The 16,964-nt window shown below is 43.7% G+C and overlaps 2 protein-coding genes and 1 long non-coding RNA gene across 3 annotated transcripts in view; 2 read left to right on the top strand and 1 right to left on the bottom strand.

Moving 5' to 3' along the window:
• Positions 1 to 408: 408 nt before the first annotated feature.
• On the top strand, positions 409 to 2,834 carry LOC113881454 (putative olfactory receptor 2I1). The gene is made up of 2 exons (XM_027524484.1): positions 409 to 448; positions 845 to 2,834. Exons 1-2 carry the CDS (start codon positions 409 to 411, stop codon positions 1,840 to 1,842), a joined length of 1,038 nt encoding a protein of 345 aa, XP_027380285.1. The 3' UTR covers positions 1,843 to 2,834.
• A 164-nt stretch (positions 2,835 to 2,998) lies between these two features.
• On the bottom strand, positions 2,999 to 5,452 carry LOC113881859 (ubiquitin D-like). The gene is made up of 2 exons (XM_027524990.1): positions 5,280 to 5,452; positions 2,999 to 4,028 (listed from the first exon to the last, which is right to left on the bottom strand). Exons 1-2 carry the CDS (start codon positions 5,295 to 5,297, stop codon positions 3,558 to 3,560), a joined length of 489 nt encoding a protein of 162 aa, XP_027380791.1. The 5' UTR covers positions 5,298 to 5,452; the 3' UTR covers positions 2,999 to 3,557.
• Positions 5,312 to 16,964, top strand: part of LOC113881861 — a 26,082-nt gene continuing 14,429 nt past the window's right edge. Inside the window, exons 1-2 of the long non-coding RNA XR_003508185.1 lie at positions 5,312 to 5,396; positions 15,505 to 15,605. This is a non-coding gene — a long non-coding RNA (uncharacterized LOC113881861). The remainder of the gene's footprint in view (positions 5,397 to 15,504; positions 15,606 to 16,964) is intronic.

Here is a 16,964-nt window from a genome sequence, read left to right as displayed (position 1 = left end):
GTTATCCTTACAATGATAACCTGTCAGAGACCATGCAGTAGGAAGCTTTCTATGTGACTTTTATCCATCACATCAACCATGATGGTTTCTGTACTGTTAGAAATTTGATTCGGCATTCCCTCAAGGATTAAGACTTTTGCATCCACTTTTACTTTGCTTGAAAAATAGTTATTAAAGTGAAAAAAAAATTTATTAAAATGAGAGCCAGGAAGGTAGTACAGGAACTTCAGATGTCATTTAGTTCTTACTCAATGGTTCACACATGAAAAAAAATTGAGGTGGAAAGAAATGAAATGACGTCCCCATATCAAATCATTAACAAAAGGGAGTTCTACTAGGTGAAACCCAGGTCTCCTGGCTAGTGGTCTTTCTCTACCCAGATGACTCTGGATTTAAAGGCTGGTACATATGTGTCCATCTGTGTTGTTCACGCTCATCACAGTAGCTGGTAAGCAGGAGTGACATGTACATTGCACACAGCCTAGAAGAGAGATTCACCACAAATTAAAGTTTCTCCTTCTGGCAGGAAAGCCACTGATAAAACACTGATTTTGGAAATCAAACAGTCCTGAATACACTTCCACAGGGGCACTCACTTATCTATGACCTTGGGATGCTTTACCTTACTGAGCCCAAGTCTGTTCATCTCTAGAAGGGAGATTCTATTTCCTCATAGAATTTTCTGGTAAATATATAACTAGAGCATACTAATATATGGCTGCCTTCCTAAACTAAAGGTTCAGATCTGTAAATGAGCTCCAATGGACACCTAAGCATGTGTGTGCTGCCTGCCATCTGTTCCCCCTCCCCACTCCCATGGTCCGGGTTTTCCTTTGCTTGTAAGGGACACATCGCCCTGTGTATCGTCCTTCCAAACCTGCGAGTTTCCCTCTTCAGGGCAACCACAGCACAGAGGAGCGCTTCCTCCTGCTGGGCTTCTCCGACTGGCCCTCCCTGCAGCCTGTGCTCTTCGTCCTCGTCCTCCTCTGCTACCTCCTGACTCTGATGGGCAACTCGGCGCTGGTGCTGCTGGCGGTGCGCGAGCCGCGACTACACACGCCCATGTACTACTTCCTCTGCCACCTGGCCTTGGTGGATACGGGCTTCACCACGAGCGTGGTGCCACCCCTGCTGGCCAACCTGCGCGGCCGGGCCCTGAGGCTGGAGCGCGGCGGCTGCCTGGCGCAGCTGTGCGCATCGCTGGCGCTGGGCTCTGCCGAGTGCGTCCTCCTGGCGGTGATGGCTCTGGACCGCGCAGCCGCCGTATGTAGTCCTCTGCGCTACGCCGGCCTCGCCTCCCCCCGCCTCTGCCACACTCTGGCCGCTGCCGCCTGGCTCGGGGGCCTCACCAACTCTGCCGCGCAAACCGCGCTGCTGGCCGCTCGGCCGCTGTGCGCGCCCGGTCGGGTGGACCACTTCATCTGCGAGCTGCCCGCGCTGCTCCAGCTGGCCTGCGACGGCGGCGGCCAGGACTCCACCGAGCGCCAGATGTTTGCTGCCCGCGTGTGCATCCTTCTGGTGCCGTCCGCCGTCATCCTGGCCTCTTATGGCGGCGTGGCCCGTGCTGTATGGGGCATGAGGACCAGAGGCAGCCGCAGGAAAGCGGTGGGCACCTGTGGGTCTCACCTGACAGCCGTCTGCCTGTTCTATGGTTCAGCCATCTACACCTACCTGCAACCCACGCACAACTACAACCAACGGCGGGGCAAGTTCATTTCTCTTTTCTACACTGTAGTCACACCCGCCCTCAACCCACTCATCTACACCCTCAGGAATAAGGAAGTGAAAGGGGCAGCGAGGAGGCTCCTGGGGGCTGTGGGGAGAGGACAAGATGCACAGTGAGTCAATTGGGGAGGGAAGGAGGGGAGTGTTACCCCAGGGCCCAAGGATGGGAATGCCCAGTGGAAAGAAAGGGTTTAGCCTTCAGGCTGTTCATTTCTCTACATGAATCCGTAAGACTTGTCCTTAAGAAGCCCATGATTAATGGGGAGGTCCCTTCCTCCCATCAGGAAAGGTTCTTGTGCTATAGGGAAAACCCCCCATGTCCTTTAACTGTGCAGGTTTAGTGAGGGGAAAATGGCCCTTGGGCTTTCTCCAAAGCTGATGAAAATAAGAAAGTGAGATTTGGGGAGGACCTTTCCCATCTTCAAGCTTACCATATCCCCAAGTCAAGAGTCCGTATGCTGGTAAGAAGATGTATGAAGATCCCAGTCTAGTGGAGGAGGCCATGGAAGACCCCATGGTGTTTGTCATCAGACATATCCCTAAGTGACAATAAAATCATAGACTCAGCCCTGCGGGAGATTCCATCCAAAAAAAGAAGACATGGTCTCTCATTGCAGGGAATCAGTGCAAACAAATGCCCTCCTACCCAGTTAAATAGTGCCCACCCCAGAGAACTTGACCCATAATTATACTGAGCAACACCTGTAAGTGCGGTTTGTGCTGAGTGCATTAAGTTCAGAAAGGCTTCTGCAGGAAGTGGTTCTTGAGACAGTTATAAACAAGAGAAGAGACTAGTGGGGAAGAGGGTGGACATGTTTCAGGCTGCAAGAAAAACATATAGGTGATTGGGAAGGAGACCTAAGGTGGTGAGACATAGGAGTAAAGGAAGGGAGAGAGATGGAGGAAGCAGAGAGGGGAACACTCCGCTAGCCAGAATGTGGGCAGAATGTTGGGGTCAACCCAGAAACCAATCCTCAGCTCCCATCCAACCCAGAGAAGACCTGCTAGAGCCCTAGGCAGTCAGGACAGAGACTGCTCCACAATCACTCAATTTTCTGAAAATCTGTTCCCACCTAAAGTACATCTACTCCCAAGGAGCCCCCACTAGAGGCATAAAATCTCTAGATCCCACCATGAATATCTTGCCATGACCACCATCATCCCCAGAAATAAGAATGGTTTAATAAGAGTGTGAGAAACAGAGAGTAGAAAGGGGCATGGTGCCAAGTTTCACTTCATAACAAATAGCTTTAAATAAGGCGAGGGGAAGTCGTTTGATTGAATTTCTAAATTATTTATTAATAAGATTGGAATCATCACAGTAAATAGTTCAATAATAAAGCATTTCACTATTCTCTATAAGTAGAAAGTAAATGTAGCTCAACAATTTTTGAGTGATATGATAGAAGAAGCACTGCACTAAAAATAGATGCAAACACAGTAATTAGAAGAACATGGATCACAACCTAAAATGTACTTTTGTTGATTGGGAAAGGAAATAGGAGTTTTTCTATGAGTCAGAACCAATTCAGAATTAAACTGCAAGCTGGCTTTGAATGTTACCTCTAAGAGGTGTTCAAATTCCAATATATTCTAACATATCAACATATAATGTATTATATGCAATTTTGCAATTATTCAATCATGTGAAAATGAAAGAATCAATGAATTAGAAATGTTCTACAACATTCTTCACCAGCCCAACCTAAATCTTCTCTTTCTATTTATCTTTCACATTAATTTTGGGAGATTTTCAGAGGGTGTGATTAGTGAGTAAGAAGTAAAAGGAAATGAGCTCTTTCATTTCTGCTATCATTCCATCTGCAGGGTCATCATCCGCCAATGCAGGGATATGTCAGGAAGAGTAAATGGCCCTTTTTGATGCCATAATCTCCCATGATCTTCCCATCTTCCAGTTTCTTTCCATTGCAGTTCACAATCTGATTCTTAGGGGGTATAGCGGTCTTCATCTTGATCATCTCCTTCACCTGGGTCACTAAGCTGGACCTTCGCACCTGGAGCTCATGCCTCTGCCCCCCCTCACCAGGCTCCACCAAAACCAAGGGCAGCTCCTCATCACTGGGCTTCACCACCTTCAGGGTGAGGTGGATGGTCGTCTCCTTGTCAATGCCATACGATGACAGAGTTCTCTGCGGCTTTAGGGTCTTCGAGCCCAGCTGGAGGACCTGGTCCTGCACGGGAACCCTGGTCTTAGAGCGCACATGTTCCTTGATCTTATTCACTCTGTCTCCCGGATGGGCAGGGAAGGTCATCGGTTTCCATTTCTCAGAATGGACAGTCACCTGGACGAAAGTGGCCAAGAGAGAGTTGCCTATGCCTGCACTCATCTATACCCTTTGTACCCCCTCCTCCATTGCTCCCACCCCTCTCTGCCTATCTGGTCCTCCAGATCCTTTACAAGCTGTGCCCCTCCCTTGTTTGAAACTTGTTTTTGAAATTTCCAGGTTATAATGCAAGAAAACCAGTTTTATCCCTTTGTCCTCTTATCCATTGCAAAATGTTATTGATAATTTCCTATCTTTTTTACCTGTCTCCTCTCCAGATAAATGTTGTCAAATGTCAAAAACTAAATACACCTAGAAAGCATCCAAAGATGTACACCAGATTTGAAAAACAGCTCTCAAACAGAATTCCCAAGACCTGACAGCCTAATGGAATACTCACATGGCTGTCCTCTGTGACTATGACTTCTTTAGAAGGAAATTCTGTTTATGACACATCTTTTCTGTATTGTTAGTTTCTTTCTTAATGCTTTAAATAATAACTCACACATTGTAGTGAAGCTATGTTCAATATCACCTGTTCATCTGTTTCCTGTGTTCTTATATCCACCTGTTGTAGAATATGATCCCTCCTTTAATTGAATCGGGGTCCCACTCACAGAAAGTAGGGACTACATCTGAGTCTTATTTCAATAATATGAACACAAGGAATCTCACTCCTGTGCTATCACCTGAAAGTCTTGGAGGACCTCTTTCAGGCTTCATTCAAAATATCTTCCCAAACTAGATGCCACAGACATTTCTTCACTGAATTCACACGCTTCTATGCTAAGCATTAGCCTCATTCTAAGTTCCTTTTGTAGAGCATATAGTCTTACACAGGCATTAACAACTTAGAATAAATGAATTCTGTAGACCTCTCTTTTGGTAAAAGAAGAAAGCTCAAGTTTAACAGCCCTGGAGGCCTAAACAGGATAAGACAGAAAAGGATCAAGAAAATATTCCCATAGTTTCAAGTCTTGCCAGCCCTGCTGAGCACAAAGCCCACTCCCACTTCCTACCACATACCCCTAAGTGTGACCAGTGCAAGGTCTCAATGCAAGAGAACTCAGGAGCCAAGCGACCTGGTTCTCTTCATGGAAACTTTCTTCACATTCAGTAAGTAACAATGCCTATCTCCTCCCCTTCCAGATACCTTTCCAGCAGCGCCCCCTTCACTTCCCAGCACTGTCCCTCATCCATTCCCAATTCTCTCCCATGACTCAGAGGTCCTCTCCCTTTCTCCACCCTCAGTATCAAATCCCAACTCACATCGACCACAGTGGCCATGTCTGCAATCAGAGGAGCAGAATCAGAAGACAGAGCAAAGGACCTCGCCTCCAGTTTATATAAGCAGCTAAATTGGAAATCCCCTGCCTGGTTTTCAAGGTACGGTGGTTTTCAAGTTTTTCTCTACCCTTTGTTATCAAACCTCCTCAAGTTACTTTCACTTTTGCTACTGGGGAGTCAGTAAACAAAAGTACCTTATGATTAGGCACTTGGCCCCACAATCAACCCATTTGTCCTCCCTGTTCCAAACATGGGATGGTCTTTCTCTGTTGAGAATTTTCCCCTGATTTACAACCCACCACTCCCAGTCCTGACTTGTGACTTCCTAGCCCGCAGCTCTGACCTTCACTAGCTTAAAGACCTTTAACTCTTGTGGTCCTCCCCTTAGCTTTTAAGAGCCCCCTCGCCATTAGTCAGAGAACTTCCTGAGAACAGAGGTGCCCGGGAGAGGACCGTGAGAGTTGCCATGAGTGATGTGAGCCTGTTAACCCTAGCCTAGCAGAATGTGTGAAGCTGACCTGGAGAAAACACATAAATAACCCTGGACTGAGAAGAGCCATGAGTTCCAGTCCCAGGGCTGACACTCAATTAACCTGGGCAAGTCTGTTCACCTCCCTGGATATTGGCTTTCTGGTCTACAAAAGGATGATTGGAGAGAATTCCTAAGTGTCTTCCAGACTCATAAAATTTTGTTTATAAATGTCCTTTACAAAGAACTTTAGATTCCTGGGTCTTGAGTTTTCTAACATTCTTCTCATGCTGTCTGAGAACCTGGAAACCAAATCTACTACTTGAGAACAATCTGAAGCCAACAATCAAACACTGACTCCCACCTTCCACATGCAAAACAACCACATATCCTTGTCTCACTACAGTGCCTCTATTTTCTCACCCTTACCCCGGACCCTCACTAGCGTGACCTCACAAATGCCTAAGGAGCTGTTTACCCGCTGGATCTTCAAATTTTGACTGGGGACAAAAAGAGAGGGGACTTTCCTGGTGGTCCAGTGACTAGGACTTCAAGCTCCCAATCCAGGGGACCCGGGTTCAGCCTGGCCAGGGAAATGTATCCCACATGCCTCCACTAAAGATGCCATGCCATCCCACCTGCTGCAGCTATGACCTGGCACAGCCAAGTAAATGAACAATTTTTTAAAAAAAGAGAGAGAGAACATAAACTGTGCATGCTCAGAGGATTTTCTTGATCACTCTGATCTCCTAACATTTCAAGTTAATCCCTGCTCTCTCTGAAAGTCTCAGGACATCTCCATAAAACCCATTTTTTTCTAACAAAACATGTATTTAAAGTGCTCCAAATAATTTCAAAGTAAAAAGTCTGTAAAAAAAAAAAAAAGCCAAGTTAATTTCTTTACTGTGTTTTCAGTGAAAATTTACTGTCCCTTCATTCACTGATAAATTTCACATGATCGCATTTTATTTCAGGAGTTTCCAGCCTAGAGAACTTGGCTTTGCAGAAGTGTCTACACAAGTAATGGGACCCAGGAACTCATTCCAATATTTCAATAGGCTTAACATAAATAATGTTCTTTTAACTGAAGCTCTTATTAGATAGTTAATAAAGTTGGTAAAACGAATTATTATTTAAATATACTTTGTGGGGCGGACAAACTTTTTTATAAACAGAATGAATATGGAAAGGGAAGAATGCAACCTGATGGAACAGACTGAAAGCCCTGACCTGCTCTTCTCCCTTTAGATATTTCAGCAGGTTCCAAGAATCTCTCTGTTTAGAAAACATGATTGTGACCTCCCGGCTACCCCACAGTAGAAAAGGAGTACCCTGCACCCACTGTCCAATAAGATTTGAGAACTCTGAAACATCATCAGTGGCCAGGCAAAAAACATCAGATCAAGTTGAGAGTGATAGAAAAAGTGAAACTCCTCTAGCAGGACAAGGATGGCTGTTGGGTCTGGAGAGAGAAAGAAAAAGCTGTACAAAGCAGACTTGAGGAAACAGCTTTCAGTTTTCACATTTTGTTTGCATCCCTCAATTTCTTAGGTCTCCACATCATTATTGGAAAGAGAAGTGGGAGAATAGATGGTTAAGCTCCTTTAAATTAAATCATTCTTTTTTCATACCCTTTCTGCTTTGCCTTTCTGCCCTGGGAGTGTAAATATTGGCACCTATACCACCTTGGTGCCAATGTTTACATTCTCAGGGGGAGGAGGATCCCAGGAATATTTCCCAGGGGTGTTATTTGTCTGCTGACACACTTCACATCTGTATCCATAGTCCCACCCTGAGCTGCAGATCTGTATGTCTAGCCACTTCTTTCCATGCACAGGGTCCTGAATTCCCTATGTATTTTTGAACATGCCAGGCTCTCCACCACCAGATCATTGAACATGGCTTTCCCTTTAACTCTACCCCCCAACACCATGGATTTATAAGAATATACAACAGAAGCAGCGTCCCCTCCAGGAAGACCTCCCTGACTCTCTTCCATCCTATGCTGGGTTACATGCCCATTTTCTGTCCTTCTATACGCCTTCAGCAAACTTCCCAGAGCATGTTTCTCTAGAAATAATGTCATTGGTGTACTTGTCCTTCCCCCCTCAGTAATCAATGAGACTCTTGAGGGCCATGGCTAAGTCTTAACTTGTATCTTCAACACTTCCCAGGCTGTCTGACACTCCATTCTTACTAAATATTTGCCAAATGTATGAGTAAATCAATAAATGAATAAATAAGTAAGTGAATATTAATAGGAAAATAACACTTAGTGAGTACCAATTACATTACAGGAACTGCACAAGGTTTTATTAAATGGTACCTCATTAAGTAATTTAGGATTCTGAAGTAGTAGTACCTTTATGGATAAACAGGATGCTAACTTACCCACAGTCATATTAGTGCTAGCTGGTAAGTAAGGGTTCCACAGGCTTCCCTGGTGGCTCAGCAGTAAAGAATTCACCTGCCAATGAAGGAGAAACGGGTTCGATCCATGGATCCACAAGATCCCCTGGAGAAGGGAATGGCAACCCACTCCAGTATTCTTGCCTGGGAAATCCCATGGACAGAGGAGCCTGGCGGGTACAGTCCAAAGGGTCGCAAAGAGCGGAACACAATTGAGAGACTAAACAACAACAAGTAAGGGTTCAAATGCAAACCTCTATTTCTACAGTCCTCATCGTCTCACGTTGTGCTTCAGTGGAAAGAAGGGCGGGGATTATATGCCCTTGCATACCTTTTTATTACAGGAAAAGTACGAGTTGAGGGAATAAATAGATAAAGGAAAGCAGAGGATGCAAGGAGCCTTTGGATGCATGTGGCAGCCCCTGCCTGGGCAGAGGTAAACAAAGAGCAGTGGAGAGTGCAGGACTCAGAGCCTGGAGGAAGACTGCACCCTGGGAGAGAGCTGCTCTCCCAGGACTGTGAGTAATAAAAGACAGCACTGCGAGGCAATTCCCCAGAGCGGTAGAAAAACTGCCCACTGGAGCTGGGGATTTTACAGCCTTGAGTTACTCTAGGGCAAGCCACAGATTTTCCCAGGAAAAACTAGTTCAAGTGATTCCCTCCCCAGATAGGATCTGGATTCCGAGAAATTCAGTCCTTTCAAGGAACGAGAATAACAAATCTGGACTCTGATCTCTCTTTGCCCTCCTCCCTTCTTACGTCAAATTCCCTCCTAGCCTAAGTCTGGGGGAGGGGCTGTCCCAAACACCCTGGTGTCCCTTGCTGTCTATAGGTTCTTCTTGGGAACTGACTCCTCCTTGCTTCTCACCACAGTGCTCATCTGACTTGTTTTTTCCCTCTGTGTCACAATGCACTTTTTCAGAGGCAAAAAGATCTTTTTTCCTTTGCCCCTCTAACAAATGCAGAAAACTAGCCAAGTTCAAAGATCATGCTGTGGAAACTTTGGCAGGTTTTAAAACAAATGTCTCTGACATCCATAGCCTCCCAGCTTGGCCCTAGCTGACCGGGTGGTCTATTGCATGTCACTGTCCCTACTGGGACTCCTTGGAGCAGAAGCCTCTTTCCCATCTCTTTCAAAACACTCATGAAACAGTTTGTAAAACTGCCTTGAGATCAGGAATATTGCTTCAGAAATTCCAATCAGAAGGCTTCTCTGGTGGCTCAGTGATGAAAAATCTGCCTGCCAATGCAGGAGACATGGTTCAATCCCTGGTCCGAGAAGATCCCACATGCCGCGGAGCAGCTAAGCCCGTTTGCCCCAACTATTGAACCTGTGCTCTAGAGCCCGGGAGACACAGCTACTGGACCTATATGCCACAGCTACCAAAGCCTGCTGGCCCTATAGCCTCTGTTCTGCAACAAGAGAAGCCACTGCAATGAGAAGCCCGTGTACTGCAACTAAGAGAGAAGTCCCCACTAGCAGAAACTAGAGATAAGTCCATGCAGCAAGGAAGACTCAGATAGACATAAATAAAAAGAAATGCCAACCAAACTCAATCAAAATACATCTGTAAATTCTTGTTTAATAATGGCTATAGGGAAAGTCTGTCTAATCTCAAAGAATGACCATTTGGAAAATATTTGTCAAAATGAAAAATGGACATGCCAAACTAAAACAACCCAAATACCTTTCAGTAATAGGGACATAGATAACTAAACTGTAGAACAGCTTCAGCAATAAACATGGTTGAATTATACCTGCAAGCAACGATATGGATGGACATGCCACATACAAGCTGAGCGAAAGAAAACAAGGCCAGGGAGACTACAGAGGGTATGCTACTATTCATAATTCTTCAAAACAAGCAAAAGTACACAGAGAAGCAGAGAAAGAGATTAGCTACTTTGAAATTCAGAGTATATTTGTTTTCTAAATAAATGAAGCCCAATCTACGTGCTGCAAGGGGTCACTTGAAGATTTTCAACAGCAAATAAGACATTTGAGAGCCCTCTGATAGCTCATCCTGTTGCATGCTGTGCTGTGCTCAGTTGTGTCTGACTCTTGGTGACCCCATGGACTGTAGCCCGCCAGGCTCCTCTGTCCATGGGGATTCTGCAGGCAAGAATACTGGAGTGGGTTGCCATTTCCTTCTTCAGCGGATCTTCCCAACCCAGGGATCCAACCCAGGTCTCCCGCATTGCAGGCATATTCTTTACCAGCTAAGCTACTAGGGAAGCCCCATCCTGCATTTAGAGTTTAAAGTTTAACTTTGGGAACTTAATGTTTCGTGAAGCAATGCATTGAATGTAACTAATATATGTTGCCTTATTAATTAATTAAGAGAAAACACATATTCAGTCAATTAAAAATAAAATAATGTTATAACCTAAAGGATAAATGTTCTAAAGGAAAATAAATACAAGCAAAACAACAATTAGTGTTTAAGGCCATATAGTGTGTCATCAAGCTGTCATAAAAACGTAAAAATCATAAGTGTTGATTATGACGCAATTACGCTTTAGAGTTTATATATGTTACATAATTCTTTTGTGGTACCAAAGCTATAACTAATTCTTTTTTTTCATCTATCTATCCTAAACCCAGAAATTTCACTTTAGGAATTTATTCTATCAGTATACTCATATATGTATGAAATAAGATATGTATCAATACAAGCATATTCATGCGGTATTACTTGTCATCCAAAAAATGGAAACAACATTTATCAACAAGGAATTAAATAAATGAAAGTGTATACAGAGGAATTAACTGAAAGAATCAAGTTACAAATGTATAATTTTCTGATATTTAAAAAAGAATAATATATACACACATATGCTGAAATATGCATGCATGCAATATCTCTGAGAGGAAACAAACTGTATTGCCTAAGAAACTGGAATGGGAGGGAGATTTACTTATTATGTGCCTTGTACTGTTACTGTTTTTAGTTTTGTATTGTCGACTAAAAAAATATATTCACCACCTAAAAGTTCAGTTCAGTTCAGTCGCTCAGTCATGTCCGATTCTTTGCAGCCCCATGTATCGCAGCACGCCAAGCCTCCCTGTCCATCACCAACTCCCGGAGCTTACCCAAACCCATGTCCATTGAGTCGGTGATGCCATCCAACCACCTTATACTCTGTTGTCCCCTTCTCCTCCTGCCCTCAACCTTTCCCAGCATCAGGGTCTTTTCCAATGAGTCAGCTCTTTGCATAAGGTGGCCAAAGTATTGGAGTTTCAGTTTCAACATTAGTCTTTCCAATGAACACCCAGAACTGATCTCCTTTAGGATGGACTGGTTGGATCTCCTTGCAGTCCAAGGGACTCTCAAGAGTGTTCTCCAACACCACAGTTCAAAAGTATTAATTCTTCGGTGCTCAGCTTTCTTTATAGTCCAACTTTCACATCAATATATGACCACTGGAAAAACCATAGCCTTGACTAGACAGATCTTTGTTGGCAAAGTAATGCCTCTGCTTTTTAATATGCTGTCTAGGTTGGTCATAACTTTCCTTCCAAGGAGTAAGCGTCTTTTAATTTCATGGCTGCAATCACCATCTGCAGTGATTTTGGAGCCCCAAAAAATAAAATCTGACTCTGTTTCCACTGTTTCCCCATCTATTTGCCATGAAGTGGTGGGACCGGATGCCATGATCTTAACCTAAAAGTTAAGCATTGTGTTTTCTTCAGAGGACAGGCCAACAAATTAGAGCTCCAGAGCAGCACCTCAAGTAACGCTGAGAAAACTGCTTCAAGAAGGTGAAATGGAAACTAGGATATATAGGAGTTTTGCAACAAAAGGCAGGTACTAGAAATAAAAGATTACTGTTAGTAAAAGAAAACTAGGTGTCTTAAGGAATTTAGTGCTTTTCTACCTATGGGAAGATGTAAGAGTCTGGGCTCTTTGAAATCCTCCCTTTGATATGCGTCTCAGCTCTCTGGGGCCAGTATCCTGTGTTTTCTCATGCTGAGTTCCCTCAGGGCTCACCAGCTCACCTGTGCTGCAATCGCTGATGACTGTGACTGTTTTCTGATACAGCCGGCAATATTCCATTTCTCCGCCTCCAGTGTATGTATTACCTGTTCCATAGCAAAAGAGAGGAGGGAACAGAGAAAGGGGTGGAGGAAGGGGTATGCATCTTTTTTATGCCGTCACTAGCTCAAGATAGAACTGGCTACAAGCTATGCACCATGCACTGATGGGAACCAGTTTCTGTACTCAATCACTTGCTGCTAAGCAGATGGCCATGAAAAGCTAGCACTATAGTAGGTCATCCCACACGCTAATAAAGTAATGCTCAAAATTCTCCAAGCCAGGCTTCAGCAATACATGAACCATGAACTTCCAGATTTCAAGCTGGTTTTAGAAAAGGCAGAGGAACCAGAGATCAAATTGCCAACATCTGCTGGATATTCAAAAAAGCAAGACAGTTCCAGAAAAACATCTATTTCTGCTTTATTGACTATGCCAAAGCCTTTGACTGTGTGGCTCAAAAAAATAAACTGTGGAAAATTCTGAAAGAGATGGGCATACCAGAGCACCTGACCTGCCTCTTGAGAAATCTGTATGCAGGTCAGGGAGCAACAGTTAGAACTGGACATGGAACAACAGACTGGTTCCAAATAGGAAAAGGAGTCTGTCAAGGCTGTATATTGTCACTCTGCTTATTTAACTTATATGCAGAATACATCATGCAAAATGCTGGGCTGGAAGAAGCACAAGCTGGAATCAAGATTGCCAGGAGAAATATCAATAACCTCAGATATGCAGAGGACACCACCCTTATGGCAGAAAGTGAAGAAGAACCTAAAGAGCCTCTTAATGAAAGTGAAAGAGGAGAGTAAAAAAGTTGGCTCAAAGCTCAACCTTCAGAAAACAAAGATCATGACATCCAGTCCCATCACTTTATGGCAAACAGATGGGGAAACAGTGGAAAAGGCAGCTGCCTTTATTTTCTTGGGCTCCAAAATCACTGCAGATGGTGACTGCAGCCATGAAATTAAAAGACACTTACCCCTTGGAAGGAAAGTTATAACCAACCTAGACAGCATATCAAAAAGCAGAGACATTACTTTGCCAACAAAGGTCCATCTACTCAAGACTATGGTTTTTCCAGTAGTCATGTATGGATGTGAGAGTTGGACTATAAAGAAAGCTGAGTGCTGAAAATTTGATGCTTTTGAACTGTGGTGTTGGAGAAGACTCTTGAGAGTCCCTCAGACTGTGAGGAGATCCAACCAGTCCATCCTAAAGGAGATCAGTCCTGAGTTTTCATTGGAAGGACTGATGTTGAAACTGAAACTCCAATACTTTGGCCACCTGATGCGAAGAGCTGACTCATTTGGAAAAGACCCTGATGCTGGGAAAGACTAAGGGAAGGAGGAGAAGGGAACGACAGAGGATGAGATGGTTGGATGGCATCACCGACTCAATGGGCATGGGTTTGGGTAAGCTCCGGAAGTTGGTGATGGACAGGGAGGCCTGGCGTGCTGCAGTTCATGGGGTCGCAAACAGTCTGACAGGACTGAGTGACTGAAGTGAACTGATAGTAGGTTAATTGTCATGATCCTGTGCCTTCCCTACTCCCAAACATGCAACATCCACTAATATTTTACATAATCCCAAACTTGGAAAAATCAATAATATACTCTATAATATTATCTGAAATCAAGAGAATTTAATATTAGCTAAAATCAGAGGTCAAATCTAATCTTTGGTTAGATTTTTGGTCAAATCTAATCAAATAAACCAAATATATGTAATGTATATATATATATACAACTCAAAACTGTCACTGAGCCATGATCTTAGTCTGATGGCAACATGTGAAAATTGACTAAATGGACAAAATACCCGGAGTAGTTACTGCACTAGGAGGTGTGGGATGGCCTGTGGGCCAGTGGCCCACATCCACTTTGCAGCTCTCAGGCCTTCCTAGAATAAATTCAGACTCTGCTTCCTACTTTTATGCAAGCTCTTTAACTATCCTCAAGCTTAGTACTTTCTTCTGTCAGCTGGAGATTTCATTTAGGATTAAGCTCTGTTATTATTAACAGATACCTAAAAATATTTGGCTTTGTAAAGATATAAGTGGCTTCAAAATTCAGAAGTAGAAGATTCAGAGCCAATGTGGTAGTTCTGTTCAAAAAAAAGCAACTCAGGACCCCCTTCCTTTGAAGGGGGTCTGACCTTTTAGGACACGGTCCACATTGTTGTGGTCCAAAATGGTATCTAGTGCTCCGGCCATTACATCATTATTCCAGGAACAGAGAGCTTCAGTGGTATTTTTTAAAAGGCTCCATGAAATGGTCAGAAGAGATTTCTCCTACATCCTATTGCCTAGCATCTTACAACCACATGAAATTGAAAGGGAGGCTGTGAAATAGTCCTTAAGTAGGCATGCTGTTGTTCCCCTTGTTGTTGCTGTTTGGTTGCTAAGTCATGTCCAACTCTTTTGTGACCCCATGGCCTGTGGCCCACCAGGCTCCTCTGTCCATGGGATTTTCCAGGCAAGAATACCGGAGTAGGTTGTCATTTCCTTCTCCAGGGGATTTTCCCGACCCAGAGATTTAACCCGCATCCCCTGCAGCTCGTGCACTGGCAGGCAGACTCCTTACCACTGAGGGAAGCCCATGACACTCAGGAGGTGGTAGTAAAAAGAAAACAATACCCTTGTACTCCCCTGTGACACAGGGGAGCAGAGGGAGACCTTTCTATTTACCAAAGGGAGCGATGTTTCTGGCACATTTACTCTAGATCTTCCTGTCTTTTCTTAACCATGATTAGTGGCAGTCGCTAATTAGCTGTGAATTGCGAGGCCCCCAGTCTTGGCAGAATTGAGGAGGTGTTTCTCTCATGGGATAAGAGTCCTGGGATCACTCCCTTCATCACCTCACCACTCTTCCCTTTTTACCTCCAGTACCACTAAAAGAGAAGTTAACTTCCTGGATTGAGGAGGAGAACTTGTTATCAAAAAGCTCCACAGTAAAAGGCTGCCTCTGGCCTCACAGGCTCAGCAAAGTGATGGTGGGATGTGGTTATTACATGACCTCCTCAGCCACCACCCTGGGTTCAAATCTCAGCGGTGGTGCTTGCTAGCTACACTTTCAGAACAAGGGATTCATCCTCTGTTCATTTTCATTTCTGTGTCCGAAAAAGAAGATAATAATTGTGCCCATCTCTTGAAGTTGTCATAAAGAGCAATCTACTGTGATGTGCTTTGCAAAGTGACTGGGGAAGGAACCCATAGCAATCATTACCCTTACCTGAAATCTGAGCTTTAATCAATTTCAAGGATATAGTATTTCTCATAATTTGCTTTTAGTTTTCAGTATGAGGATCAAGTGAAGGCTCAAACCAGTCCAAAGCTCCGTATCCTGGGGATGCTCTGGCAGCAAGGCAATGAGGAGACTGACTTGATTGTGGGTAAGTCACATATTTATTCTTCTCCTATAGCCCATCCATTACTATATATCATCATTAATATTATGAATGAAACAGGGTCTAGAAATCTGGCCCTGGCACTTACTAGCTGGATCATCTTGGGTGACTTACTCATCCTTTCTGAAGCTGTTTCTTCTATAAATGAGGGATAGTATCAACAAGTTTTTTCATGGTTTTTGTGAAATACAGATATTGAGAATTTTTTTTAACATAGTGCCTGGTGCTTAGGAAACACTCAAGAGATGATAACTATGAAAATAATATGAGATTATCATTACTGGATGTGGAATTTGCATCTCATGACCTTGTAGCTCTTAGAAATGACTGACTCTTTGGTGACCGATAAAAGATTAAACATGCACATGAATATTGGAATCAATGGGAACTGGAAGTAGTGTTTGCTTTTCTTGGTGTAAGAGAAAAGAAGAACCTAGAGAAAGAGGATGAGGAAAAGACCTGTTACGAAAAACAGACAAAAAGAAGGAACGGAGAGTCAAAGGAAGATAGAACCTAAAGGTATCCAGAAATAACATACAGAGTAAGGAAACACATTGCCAAGAAAATAAGAATATGGGAAATTCTACAGCTGATGGATAAATAAAACTTGGTGGGTAATTGCTGAGATACAAGCAATAGGACCACTATAAAGTTCAAAAGAAATTTAAAATAAGCCGAATACCAATTACTTCCTAAAGGGCAAAGAGAAGATGTCTCTTTGTGATCAGATGTGATCAGAGAGGTACCCAGAGCTATGGGTAACATTTGTTCTGCTCTTAAATTGAGTCAGGGGCAGATATGCCATGTGTTTATTTTATTATCCTGTAAAGCTTATAGACATATTTTATACACTCTTTATTACTCAAATTGTTGGGAATTCCCTGGTGGTCCAGTGGTTAGGACTCCACATTTTCACTGCATGGATTCAATGCCTGGTCAGGGAACTAATATCCCACAAGCTACCAAAAAAAAAAAAAAAGTTATTAAAGGGAACAAATCTTATCCTCAAAGGGAAAGTAATGATGGAAGAAGAACTAGAGAAGAAGATAAAAAGGAGTCCTAACAAAAAGGGGAAGAAATGCAGCTTCTAACACAAAATGGTGACTTTGTGATGAAGAAATGCTTTGTTGTTGTTGTTGTTTAGTAGCAAAGCCGTGTTGACTCTTTGGTGACCCCATGGACTGTAGCCTGCCAGGCTCCTCTGGAATCTTCCAGGCAAGAATACTGGAGTGGGCTGCCATTTCCTCCTCCAGGGGATCTTCCCAACCCAGGGGTCAGACACACATCTCCTGCATCCCCTGCACTGGCAGACAGATTCTTTACCACTGAGCCAACATGGAAGCC

Source organism: Bos indicus x Bos taurus, chromosome 23 (genome assembly GCF_003369695.1).
Source record: "Bos indicus x Bos taurus breed Angus x Brahman F1 hybrid chromosome 23, Bos_hybrid_MaternalHap_v2.0, whole genome shotgun sequence".
Taxonomy (NCBI): domain Eukaryota; kingdom Metazoa; phylum Chordata; class Mammalia; order Artiodactyla; family Bovidae; genus Bos; species Bos indicus x Bos taurus.
Note: the sequence above shows the minus strand (reverse complement) of the source record. Positions and strands in the feature narration are given on the sequence as shown.